Raw genomic sequence first — 13,631 nt, forward strand, 5'->3', positions numbered from 1 at the left:
TGTGCCCATAGAAGTGGGTGGGACTTTTAGCTGGAGAAGGGTGGTAGTCAGTACAGACCTCCCCCTTGATTGTCTCCTTGGAAATGACTACCCAGAGGTTAGTCAGAGCCCAAGAGAGGAACTGGTCCAGTGCCAGTCCTCTCCCAAGGATTCTGGAGTTCCTGCCTCTGCAGTAAATGCAAGCAGGCCCCAGAAGAAAAAGAAAAGGAAACAGAGTAGGAAAGGTGGACAACCTTTAGCCAAGGTTCCAGCAAGCCAAGGAGATTCTGCTCCAGTAGGGGAGAACTCCAAAAGTGGCTCTGATAAAGTCCAACCTGACCCACAAGAAGTCCTGGCTAGTCAGGCAACTGTTAAGTCTGAGTGGGTGGCTCCTCAGCTAACAGAAGAAAGAGTGGAAGAAGGGTGTTTACTACAAGATGTGGTAACCCCCCCACTCTAATACAGCAGACAGGCACCCTGAACCCAAAGAAGCCTGTAACTTAGCCCCTTCCCTTGTAGGTGAAGAGCTAAAGGTGTGGTTCTGGGCACTGACAGCTGTCAGTGGCCTCTGCTGGGTGTTAGCCTTTATGGCTGCACTATCCTTGGCATGGTGGTCAGACCCCATGCCAAATAGCAAGTTAGGCCCCCTGACCCTGTTGGTCATGGTGGGGTTACTCCAGCTCTGGGTAACCTCTTTGGGTAAGCTAGGGGTGACTCTGGCTAAGATAAGATTAGCAGAGGTGGATACCTCTAACCCCAAAATAGAGAGAGTGGGTGAAGACATAAAAAGCACAGACAAGAGGCAGTTCAGATTAGGTCCTATCACTGTGGAAGTGGGTCAGTTCCCCAGAGGGAATGACCTGGACAGGAGGATGTAAGGCAGAGTAGGCCCTGCAACAAACCAGCCTATTTCCTCTACTCTTCCTCGCCTGACAGACTAGGAAGACTCTCCCAGCTTTGGCTGAGTCTCCTGGCCTGTGGGGGGCTTGTGTAAAGAAATGGCTCCCTGTTGCAGTTACCCCCCACTTTTTGCCTGATACTGATGCTGACTTGACTGAGAAGTGTGCTGGGACCCTGCTAACCAGGCCCCAGCACCAGTGTTCTTTCCCTAACCTGTACTTTTGTATCCACAATTGGCACCCCCTGGCATCCAGATAAGTCCCTTGTAAATGGTACCCCTGGTACCAAGGGCCCTGATGCCAAGGAAGGTCTCTAAGGGCTGCAGCATATCTTATGCCACCCTGGAGACCCCTCACTCAGCACAGACACCCTGCTTGCCAGCTTGTGTGTGCTGGTGAGAACAAAACGAGTAAGTCGACATGGCACTCCCCTCAGGGTGCCATGCCAGCCTCTCACTGCCTATGCAGGTATAGATAAGTCACCCCTCTAGCAGGCCTTACAGCCCTAAGGCAGGGTGCACTATACCATAGGTGAGGGCACCAGTGCATGAGCACTGTGCCCCTACAGTGTCTAAGCAATACCTTAGACATTGTAAGTGCAGGGTAGCCATAAGAGTATATGGTCTGGGAGTCTGTTTTACACGAACTCCACAGCATCATAATGGCTACACTGAAAACTGGGAAGTTTGGTATCAAACTTCTCAGCACAATAAATGCACACTGATGCCAGTGTACATTTTATTGTAAAATACACCCCAGAGGGCACCTTAGAGGTGCCCCCTGAAACCTTAACCAACTATCTGTGTAGGCTGACTGGTTCCAGCAGCCTGCCACACTAGAGACATGTTGCTGGCCCCATGGGGAGAGTGCCTTTGTCACTCTGAGGCCAGTAACAAAGCCTGCACTGGGTGGAGATGCTAACACCTCCCCCAGGCAGGGGCTGTCACACCTGGCGGTGAGCCTCAAAGGCTCACCCCTTTGTGCCAGCACCGCAGGACACTCCAGCTAGTGGAGTTGCCCGCCCCCTCCGGCCCCCACTTTTGGCGGCAAGGCCGGAGAAAATAATGAGAAAAACAAGGAGGAGTCACTGGCCAGTCAGGACAGCCCCTAAGGTGTCCTGAGCTGAAGTGACTCCAACTTTTAGAAATCCTCCATCTTGCAGATGGAGGATTCCCCCAATAGGATTAGGGATGTGACCCCCTCCCCTTGGGAGGAGGCACAAAGAGGGTGTACCCACCCTCAGGGCTAGTAGCCATTGGCTACTAACCCCCCAGACCTAAACACGCCCTTAAATTTAGTATTTAAGGGCTTCCCTGAACCTAAGAATTTAGATTCCTGCAACTTACCTGAAGAAGAAGGACTGCTGAGCTGAAAAACCCCTGCAGAGGAAGAACAGAAGACACCAACTGCTTTGGCTCCAGACTTACCGGCCTGTCTCCTGCCTTCCAAAGAAACCTGCTCCAGCGACGCTTTCCAAGGGACCAGCGACCTCTGAATCCTCTGAGGACTGCCCAGCTTCAAGAAAGACTAGAAACTCCCGAGGACAGCGGCACTGCTCCAAGAGAACTGCAACTTTGTTACAAGGAGCAGATTTAAAGACCCCTGCAACTCCCCGCAAGAAGCGTGAGACTTGCAACACTGCACCCGGCGACCCCGACTCGACTGGTGAAGAACAACCAACTCAGGGAGGACCCTCCGGCGACTCTACGACTGTGAGTAACCAAAGTTGTCCCCCCTGAGCCCCCACAGCGACACCTGCAGAGGGAATCCCCAGGCTCCCCCTGACCGCGACTGTCTGAACTCCATTTCCCGACAGCTGGAAAAGACCCTGCACCCGCAGCCCCCAGCCCCTAAAGAAACGGAACTTCTGTGCAGGAGTGACCCCCAGGAGGCCCTCTCCCTTGCCCAGGTGGTGGCTACCCCGAGGAGCCCCCCCCTTGCCTGCCTGCATCGCTGAAGAGACCCCTTGGTCTCCCATTGAAAACTGAAGGAAACCCGACGCTTGTTGGCACACTGCACCCGGCCGCCCCCGCGCTGCTGAGGGTGTACTTTCTTTGTGGACTTGTGTCCCCCCCGGTGCCCTACAAAACCCCCCTGGTCTGCCCTCCGAAGACGCGGGTACTTACCTGCTGGCAGACTGGAACCGGGGCACCCCCCTTCTCTCCATTATAGCCTATGTGTTTTGGGCACCTCTTTGACCTTTGCACCTGACCGGCCCTGAGCTGCTGGTGTGATAACTTTGGGGTTGCTCTGAACCCCCAACGGTGGGCTACCTTGGACCAAAAACTCAAACCTGTAAGTGACTTACTTACCTGTTAAAACTAACATTATTTTACCTCCCCCAGGAACTGTGAAAATTGCAGTGTCCACTTTTAAAACAGCTTATTGTGTTTTATGTGAAAAGTATACATGCTAATGAAATGATTCAAAGTTCCTAAAGTACTTACCTGCAATACCTTTCAAATGAGATATTACATGTAGAATTTGAACCTGTGGTTCTTAAAATAAACTAAGAAAATATATTTTTCTATAACAAAACCTATTGGCTGGATTTGTTTCTGAGTGTGTGATCCTCATTTATTGCCTGTGTGTATGTACAACAAATGCTTAACACTACTCCTTGGATAAGCCTACTGCTCGACCACACTACCACAAAATAGAGCATTAGTATTATCTCTTTTTGCCACTATCTTACCTCTAAGGGGAACCCTTGGACTCTGTGCATACTATTCCTTACTTTGAAATAGTGCATACAGAGCCAACTTCCTACAAAATGTTGCAGCCTCCTCCGTATACTCTCCAGGTGATGACAAGTCCCATAGTCCCATTCTGGAGAGGTGTCCACACCACTAGCCGTGTCTAGGCCATGGAGATCTTCTTGAGATTCCTCAATCTCTCCTTCCTCTAATGTCGGTCTCTGATATTCTTGTTCCTCAAGGAGGCGAAGAGCAAACCTCCTCGAATGTAATCTTTCCTCTATCCTCAGCGTCGACATGGCTTCAGCAGACGTCGAAGCCTGACGCCGCTCCTCGGATCCATCAAATGCCGGATCTAACGGAGCCATGGATTTCTTCGGCTCCGAACGAGGAGAAGGACGGACAGAAGACTGTTCCGGCGCCGGAACCACAGGTCTACTCGGCGTCACTGGCTAAGATGCTGACGCCATAGGCGCCGGCGCCGAGCCCACATTTCCCATGGGAAGAAAGGGCATAAAAGGTGCCGGTCGTAACGGAGCTGGAGCACCCGTATTGAAGGCCAAAGGGCCCAAAGGACAAGCCGGTCCCACCACCTGGAGCCATCTGCTGAAAGATGGAGAACATCGCATTCAAGAATGCGGAACTATCGGCTCCAGGGGCCGGGAAAGCCGGGTACTGAGGAGCCTGGGTTGGAGGCGACATCGACGCCGGTCCCGACGTCTGCAAAGCTGGAGAAAACTCTTGACGCCGAGGAACCTCTAACACAGAAGGAGGATTCACAGGTGACGTCGGCGGTTGGGGAGAGATGGTGGGACTCGCTTCCCAAGGCTTCCGGCGTCGAGTCGAAGGTGACCTCGATCACGATCTCTCCCTACTCGACCGGCGTCGAGATTCTCGACGGCGCCGGGAGTCCCGATGACACCGATGCGACTTCGGTGAAGATGACTTGCGACGATGTCTTTTCTCCTTTTTCTTTGATTTTGCCAAAAAGAGCTTTGCCTCACGCTCCTTTAAGGCCTTTGGATTCATTCGTTGACAAGAGTCACATTTGTCAACGTCGTGGTCGGAACTAAGACACCACAAACAGTCAAAATGTGGGTCCGTAACCAACATTTTGCCACCGCACTCGTTGCAGGGCTTGAATCCAGATTTTCTTTGCAACATTTTAACCTGTCTCAAAGAGAAAACAGCAAAAATAACTGTAACTACGTTGAGTATTAACAGTAGCTCCCTCAAAGAATAACCGTCGTTCGAATGGCACGGAAATAAGGGAACTGACGTCGGCGAGGACCTTTTATTGCCTGTGTGACGTCAGACGTCGTCGCGTGGGCAATTGTGACTTGCTCGTCGACGTGCAGAAGCTAGGAAGAAGATTTCCGTTGGATGCTGGCACAATGGGAGTATTCAATAGGTGAGGAATCCAGAGGTAGTTGTATCCATCAGAAATGAATGCAACTATACAAACACTGATGTTAGGAATACCAAAAACAAATAAACAAAACTCCACATGTAGAAATCAAAATTACATAAGGATGTCACTAGTAAACTTATCTCTGCCTTTGCAAATACATCACATTGCATTGTTACAATGTAAGAGAAAGGGTAATGTTTATAAAATGGGGTGCCAGAAGCACTCACCTTGAGCAGCTGAATATGGGACACTGATCCCACCTGAAGCTGCAGTGCTGGTGATACTAGGCACAGAGTTAGGAAGAATTGCTGAAGGTTGTGCATTCGGTGCAGCTTGTAGTGAAATAGTCTGCACACTCGCCTGAGCCTGCCCGCTCTGTTGCAGTAGTTGTGTTTGCTGTTGCTGGGTCATGGCCTGGAGCAAGGCCACGTGGGCAGGCTGGCTGATGATGTGATGCTGGCCACCAGCAGAGACCAGATGAACGACATTACCTGCAACAAAGACAACAGGCTTCGAGCAATGTAAAGTAAACATGGATGGCGAACAGGCACAAATGTGCTGCTATAATGTGCACAAATTAAATTCAGGGAAGCATTTAGAAAATAAATCACCTTAATTGTTTTTTATTAGCCTAGTTCTTGCTGTACCTCCTTTACAACCGTTTTACACTTTCTGATCTGGTTGGTAGGTACTTTTAAACAACGCGACCACTTTAAAATAACTCCATGAACAAGCACCCCTTTCAGGAGTTCTAGTTCCTACATGTTATTACAACATACAAGAACATAGCACTAAAAAACTGAATGGAGAGAATGGCTGTGTGGGTCCTGCAAATGACAGTGAGCAAGGGACAAGATTACCAGTGTGACTGTAGGAAAGTGCCCTCTTTCTGGCATGGTTACCCCCTTTTTCTGCCTGCTGTCAGTATGTTTGACTGTGTCTACTGGGTTCCTGCTGACCAGGACCTCAGTAGTTTTGATCTCTTCACTAAACTGTACCTTTTTCTTCCCCCAATTAGCATACGTGTCCCTCCATGAAAGTCCCTAGAATATGGTACCTAGGTCCCAAGAGCATTGGTGTGCCAGGGGATCGCTATGGGCTGCAGCATGTTTTCTGCCACCCATAGGGAGCCCATGCAAAGGGTTCTGCAGGTCTGCCATGCCATTGCAGACTGTGTGAACTGGATGCACGCACCTGGTTTCACTACAGGTCACTACACCAGGTCACGGTAAGTCACCTCTATGGTAGGCCTTCTCAGCCCAGAGGGCAGGTACCTGTGTGTGAGAGCACCCCTGCACTAGCAGAGGTACCCCCGCGAACTCCAGCCCCATTTTACTGGAATTCTTGTGTGCGGGGACACCATTTTATATGTGTACTGGACATAGGTCGCTACCTATGTCCAGCTACATAATGGTAACTCCGAACCTGGGCATGTTTGGTATGAAACATGTCGGAGTCATAGCCCAATACTATTAGTAGTATTGAAAGTATGATTCTGAGCACTGTGGGGGCTCCTTAGAGGACCCCCAGCATTGCTACCACCAGTCTTACAGGGTTTTACGGAAGCCCAGCTGCTGCCACCCCTCAGACAGGTTTCTGCTCTCCTGCTGCTTGTTCTGATCAAGGCCAGAAAGGTAGAACAAAGGATTTCCTTTGGGAGAGGGGGATAACACCCTCTCCCTTTGGAAATAGGTGTGACTGACTGGGGAGGGTTAGCCTCCCCAAGCCACTGGTTTGCTTTGAAGGGCACATTTGGTGGGGGGGACCAATCCCTCTTTCAGGGCTATTTAGGGTCTCTCTCTTGGGTAGGTCCTCAGATTCGGCTTTCAGCAGGACTCTCAACCTTCACTTAGACTTCAGGCCTCCGAAACTGCAAGTGGAACCTCCAGGACCGGACATGCTGCTTCCAAGAAGAAAGGACTCTTCAGCAACATTGTTTCCAGGGCGCCTGCCAGCTTTGCAACACTTCCTCACCATGCATCCTCAGAACACTGCAACTCTTCATCCTGCACAAGAAGAAGGAATCTCCCTTAAAGTGAAGGAGTCACTCCCCTCCAACCGCAGATATCTAGGACAAGCGACGACTGGCTGTGTGGATCCTCTCTTCTGCTCAGCTGCGGGGTTCCTGCATCACAGGTAGTGGTCCGGAGTAGTCCTCTTGGTCCTCTCTGCAAGCTAAACAAATTTGGTGGAGGTAAGCCCTTGCCTTCCCACGCAGGACAGTACTCCCATGCACAGCGTCTCTTGCAGCTGCCAAGGTTTGTTTGCATCTTGTCCAAGGGATCTTCAAGGCTACCTGTAGCTCCAGTACCAAGCACTCCATCCAGCAAAGCACAGCCTCCTGCTTGGTTCTCCTGTGGCATGGAATCCACTTTTGTAGTGATGTGTGGGCTCCTTCTGCGACTCCTGTGCCCCCAGCCTGTGGGACTCCTGTGAGTGCTGCCTCTGCTCCTGTGGACACTCTGCGACACTGAGGGTCCCCTGCAACTCCCCTTCATGGGTTAAGTACTCCTGGGCTTTGCTGGTCCCCGGCAGCACCTCTTTTCAACTAACTGCGAGCTTGCTTTTGCTAAGGCTTGGTGGAAATCCTGCACCAACACCCATATGCAATCTTCCTTCTGGCGTGGGACATCTTCCGCATCCATCAGGAACTCTTCTCCAGCTCCTGTTCTTCAGTACCGTCGACCAACAACTGCATCCACAGCTGGGTGGGTAGTACCTCCTACTCCTCCTGGACTCCACTGTGACTCTTGGACTTGGTCTACTCTCTATGAGGTCTTTTTTCTTCAGGGGACGACCGCTGGTTTTCTTGCAGTCATCAATGGGTGTCTTCTTTTGTCCTCCTTTTGGGTGGTTTGTGGAAAATCCAGTGTTTTACTATTGCATTCCTGGTCGCTGGGGGGGTACTGTGTTACTTACCTTTGTGGTTCTCTAGTACTCCCAGCTCCCCACTACACATTTTACTTACCTAGGCGGGGGTACCTTGTTCGTTTTCCATTTTCTTAGTATATGGTTTGTATTCCCCCTAGGGTACCTATAGGTTATTATTGTCTGCACTATTTTCTAACCTTTTCTATGCCTATTTCTGATTGCTAGTGTACATATTTAGTGTATTACTTACCTCCTAAGGGTGGGTCACCTGGCTGGTATTTTGTGGTGATTTTTCTTTCATGTGTTTAAGTGCTGTGTAGCTTCAGCGGTATTGCATGAGCTTTGCATGTCTCCTAGATAAACCTTGGCTGCTCATCCACAGCTACCTCTAGAGAGCCTGGCTTCTAGACACTGCCTACACTTCATTAAGAGGGGATACCTGGAATAAGTGCCATAGTTACCCACTACACACCAGGCCAGCTTCCTACAATGAGCATCTTTCTTAGTTACTGTGTTAAGACCTCTGTAGTCTACAAAAAACCTAATTTCTCTCTTGCCATCTTGGAAGTGAGGTTTTGGGACAAGCACTACAGGGCTAGCCCAAGGGCCATCTGACGGCTCAATTACTCCTTGGTCAAGTATCTTCTAAACTTCACATATGATGCATTTCCTTACATGGTCAGGTTGTCAGTAAATTTTACTTTTAACAGGCAAACTATCCCCTGTGTCAATGGTGCATTTGCACCATGTGGTCTGTCCAGGTATAAGGGAGAACAGTTCTAAGAACTGCCCTGGGAGGTTCCTGCAGTCCTCCTTTGGAGACTGAGGCAGCCAAGCTAGGACTACCCCCTCAACTGAGCCATCAGTTGCAGTGTGGGCAAAGAGGTCACTCTCCTCTTCCTGTCCCTCATAAGTAGCTATGAGCAGAGTCACATCTGACCAGTTATAATAGGGTTTGAGGCGGTTCATATGAAGCACACCCCGTGGGGTCTTCTGGGAGTGCCAAGGTCTATCAAGTATGGCACCTCAACCTTTTTTTCCATAATGGTGTGGAGACCACTTCACTTGTCCAGGAGTGCTCTGGGAGCCACAGGCCCCAGGGCCCGCACTTTCTATCCTGGGTGATACACAGGGCAGCCTTCTCGTCATGCGATGTTTTTTGTAACTCCAGGATGCCTGAAGGGTTTTACTATCCCTCTTCATGTACTGAGCCATCTTTGATCTAAAGCCAAGCACATAATCCACTATGTCTTATTGGAGAGGTTGCTCAAAGCCTTCTCTAACAACAGCAAGGCGACCCGTAACAGGGTGCCTATGCTGAAGTTCGAAAGGGCTGTAGCCCACACCCTAACGAGGGACTTCCCTATAGGTGAAGAGGAGGCATGGCAGTAGGACATCCCATTTCATTCTGAGTTTTTACAGAGAGTCCAATGATCATGCCTTTGAGAGTTTTGTTAAATCTCTCTACTAAGCCATTTGTTTTGGTGGGGGGGATAAGGAGTGGTGAACTTTTAAGCCACACAACTTTCCTTCCACATGTAAGTAGACATGAAGTTTGCACCACAGTTTCATACCGCCTCTTTAGGAAAATCCACTCTAGAGAAGATACCCAGAAGGGATTGAGCCACTGTAGGAGCTGTAGTGGTCCTAAGAGGAACGGCCTCTGGGTCCTTGGTGGTATGGTCCACTACCACCAGAATAAATCCGATTCGAAAGTCTGTTGGAGGGTAGAGGGGGCGGGGTCAACAATGTCAACCCCAACCCTCTCAAAGGAAACCCGAATCACAGGAAGTGGAATTAAAGGGGCCTTTGGGGTGCCACCTGTATTGCTACTGGCTTGACAGGTGACACAGGTGCAACAAAACTCCTTTGTGTTTTCTGACATGTGGGGCTAGTGAAAGTGTGGGACAAGCCTGTCCCAGGTTTTGCTTTGCCCTAAGTGACCTTCCAGGAATATGTCATGGGCTAAGGTCAAAAGCAACTCCTTAAACTTCAGAGGGATCACCAATCTCCTGGTGGCACCAGGTTTGGGATCCCTTGACTGAGTAGAGCAGACTGTTCTCCCAGTACGCCCTATAGGTGCCACTGACATTCCCTGCCTGTTGTGTTGCAGCTTGCCGCCTTAAGCTCTTCAGTGTTGTTCCTTACTGAGCTCTTCCCTGGTGGGCCTCCTGCACCAAAGAGCTCAGCTAAATCAGCTCTTCCGGTGTAGGTTCCACCCAAGGACTGGATTCCTCTCCCTCAGGAGGGGAATCCTCACGGGAGGCTGGAGCAGGGGGTAACTTACCCTTCCTGCACATGGGTTTAGGAAACTCTTGGGCCATTATTGCTGGCTCCAAGGTTTCTTGCTCCTTTTGCTTTTTGGCCTGTATTCTTGTTAGGGCCGGTGTAGGTTCCACCCAAGGACTGGATTCTTCTCCCCCAGGAGGGGAATCCTCACGGGAGGCTGGAGCAGGGGGTAACTTACCCTTCCTGCTCTTGGGTTTAGGAAGTTCCTGGGCCATTATTGCTGGGTCCAAGGTTCCTTGCTCCTTTTGCTTTTTGGCCTGTATTCTTGTTAGGGCAAATATATGCCCGGGGATGCCCAGCATTCCTGCATAGGCCTCCAACTCCACCTCAGTCCAGGCTGAGGTCCACAAGTCATTCTGTAGTAAGCATTCTACAGGTAGGTTTGAGGAAACCACAACTGTCTTAGGATCAATAACCCTCCTCCCCCGGCTGAAATAAACAACTGCCGTGGGGTGGCACAAGGTGTTCTTGTGAGTATCAGTCACTTGGTATGTGTGACCAAGTAGGTGTTGCTCAGGAGACATCACTTTCTCAGTCACCACAGTGACACTGGCACCTGGGTTCCTGTAGGCCTCAACCCCAACACCAATAACCAGGGGATGCTGCCTGTACTTACCCATATTAAGGAGACAGGCAGCTGCCTGTACTTAAACCATATTAAGGAGACAGGCAGCAAGGGTGGCAAAGTCAATGTCCCCATCAGAGAACAAGGCAGCCTCAGTGGTCTCTCCAACAAGCCCACACCCCACTACAGCCCCTAAGATGAGCCCAGCTACACTCTTAAACTGACTACTGTTAGTTGACCCACCACAACTGCTATTGCTAGGGGCACTAGAAATAGAAGGGGGGTAGCAGTGGTGGAAGGCTTGGTACCTTTCTTAGGGCAGGAGCTGCCCCTTGCCCTATGGCCTTTGCTTTTATAAACATTGCACCAAGGCTTTTTGTAATTGGAGGAAGAGGAGGATTTGTTCCGACCCCCAAAGAAGTTTTGGGGGCCTGAGGAAGACTCTTTTTTAATCTTTGTCCCCACCCTTACACTGAGACTTCGCTGCTTCTTTATTTTTGTGGTCACCCCCTATGTGAGCCTTCCTATTCACCCTGGTGCAGATCCATTTGTCTGCCTTCTTTCCCAATTCTTGAGGAGAGGTCAGAGAGTTCTCCAGGTACTGATGCAGCTGATCAGAAACACAATTATTCAAAATGTGCTCTTTCAGAATTAGGTTATACAAGCCCTGGTAGTCACTAACTTTGCTCCCATGCAACCAGCCTTACGGAGCTTTCACAGAGCAATCCATCTAACATTGCAGATCTCAAAACTGTGAAATTGTCTGTGTCCTCTTCTCTGACAGTCAGGAATCTATCCCTACCCTTGTCAGAGAAGGAGAGCCACAGTATAGCTGACAAAAGCCTCTGAGGGATCTCCTCTGTAACTTAGACCCTCTCCAGAGCAGTGAACCACTTACAGATGTCATCACCCACCTTGTAAGGTGGGACTATCTAGTTCAGGTTCCTAGAGTCAAACGTTCTCCCTGACCCTGGTGTCCCTGAAACTAGAACTGCTGCCACCATTGGGGCACTAACCCCAACCCCTGCCTTTCTCTCTCCACTCCCAAGGCCTCCCAATCTACGGCCAGCGTGTTGCTGCTGCAGCCTCAGCTTGGCCTCCTCCAGTCTCAGTAGCCTGAGTTCCCTGTCCAGGGAATCTTCACACAAAGTTGAGCTGTGGGCCTCTCAGAGACTGAGGAGATATAAGAATGGGCAGAGGTGGGCCTGCTCCTATTCTTGGAAACCCTGTCAACCAACCCCTAGGGACAAAGGTGGACCTACTTGTGTCACCCCCCCCTTCTGTCCCCCGGGGGCACTACCAGTAGTGCTCCTAGTAGGATTGGGCGTGTTCCTACGACTTCTCTGATCCTCCCTGGGTACCTCCTGACCAACCTCCGTGTCTAATTCTACTCTCTCTTGTACTTCACCCTCCTCCTCCTCCTGGCTACCAGCATGGTCCTGGTTCACCGGGGAGGAGCAGGCCCAGAAGCAGACTCCTGTTGGGATTTCTCCCAGCCTTTAGTTTCTTATCAGCACACATCTCCCTTAACTCCTGGAAAGTTAAACTCTCATACTGAGAGTTCAGGGCCTGAGACATTGGCTCAACTGAAGACATCATTTCTAGCTAGAGTGGTGTAGGAATCCCTAACTACTTTAACTCTAGGCTCCCAAGGAAGTTTGGAGCAAGGCTATGCCAGACTCTACCTTACCCAAACTTAGAAGACTAGATCCTTAGCAATAAGTGTGTAGTGTACCTAATAGTTCGAAAATGGACTTTCTTGTGGAAAGTAACAATTGACAGAGTGGTAAGCCAATTGCAAGTGCTTAATCCACCGCTGCACCACCAATGTAGGAAGCTGGCCTGGTGTGTGGTGAGTACCTATGGTATTATCACCCTATATCAGGTTCTGGTATCCCCTATTAGTGAGCCTTAGGCAGTGTCTAGAAGCCAGGCTTTCTAGAGGTAGCTGTGGATGAGAAGCCAAGGCTTATCTAGGAGACATGCAAAGGTCATGCAATACCGCTTATAGTCACACTGCACTTACACACATAAAAGAACCACACAGTGTTACAAAAATAAAGGTAGTTTATTTTAGTGACACGAAAACTAAAATATTATATAGGCAATACTTTACTAACAAGTAAGTAAACACACCATTATATACACCTTAGTTGTCAGGAATAAGCATAGAAAGCAACAGAAAACAGTGCAAAAGCAATAGACAGGGGGAGCCTAGGGGGAGCTCAAACCACATACTAAAAAGATGGAATGCAAATGCTGGAGACCCACCCAGGTAAGTGTAATCTGTAGAGGGGAGCCGGAGGAACGCCAAAAGGTAAATACCAGACTACCCTCAGCGACCAGGAGAGAAGAGGTAAGTACCTGTTTTGTCCCAAACCCACAGAGAAACTTTGGAAAATGACTTTGCAAGACCAAAGCAAGACTGCAAGAAACAGACGATGGATCCAGACAGAAGAGGGAGACCAACTCCAGTTCCAGTTGTAATGTCAGGTTGAGTAAGGAAACACTACCCACCCTTCTGGAGATGCAGGACCAGTGAAGACTAGGAGTCGGCTAGGCAGCACAGAGGCAGAGGAAGAGTTCCAGAAGTGGTGCAGTTGATTTCCAACTTCGGAAGAAGAGTTGCAGTCTGTCAGATGTGTGGAAAAACAACCAACAAGCCTTGGCAAAGGCAAAAGTTGTGGTATAAGATTTGCAGAGCTGCCGGGGACCAGGAAGGTCTGAGGGGACTCAACCCACAGAGGGGAGGCTCTGGTGTCCCCCCCATCAGTCAGGAGAGCAAAAGAACAAGTTACTTACCTTTGGTAACACTTTTTCTGGTGGATACAATAGCTACCTGTGGATTCCTCACCTTATGAAGTCTCCCATGCGCCAGCAACTGACGGAAAATCTCCTTCCCAGCTCTCCACGTCGATGAG

At 49.9% G+C, this 13,631-nt stretch overlaps 1 protein-coding gene across 1 annotated transcript in view; it reads right to left on the reverse strand.

Annotated features, from left to right (window-relative positions):
• Positions 1 to 13,631, reverse strand: part of SRCAP (Snf2 related CREBBP activator protein) — a 1,275,580-nt gene that overhangs the window by 369,087 nt on the left and 892,862 nt on the right. Inside the window, exon 23 of the mRNA XM_069201690.1 lies at positions 5,213 to 5,476. Within this exon, the coding sequence (XP_069057791.1) occupies positions 5,213 to 5,476 (264 nt within the window). The remainder of the gene's footprint in view (positions 1 to 5,212; positions 5,477 to 13,631) is intronic.

This window comes from Pleurodeles waltl, chromosome 7, assembly GCF_031143425.1.
Source record: "Pleurodeles waltl isolate 20211129_DDA chromosome 7, aPleWal1.hap1.20221129, whole genome shotgun sequence".
NCBI lineage: Eukaryota > Metazoa > Chordata > Amphibia > Caudata > Salamandridae > Pleurodeles > Pleurodeles waltl.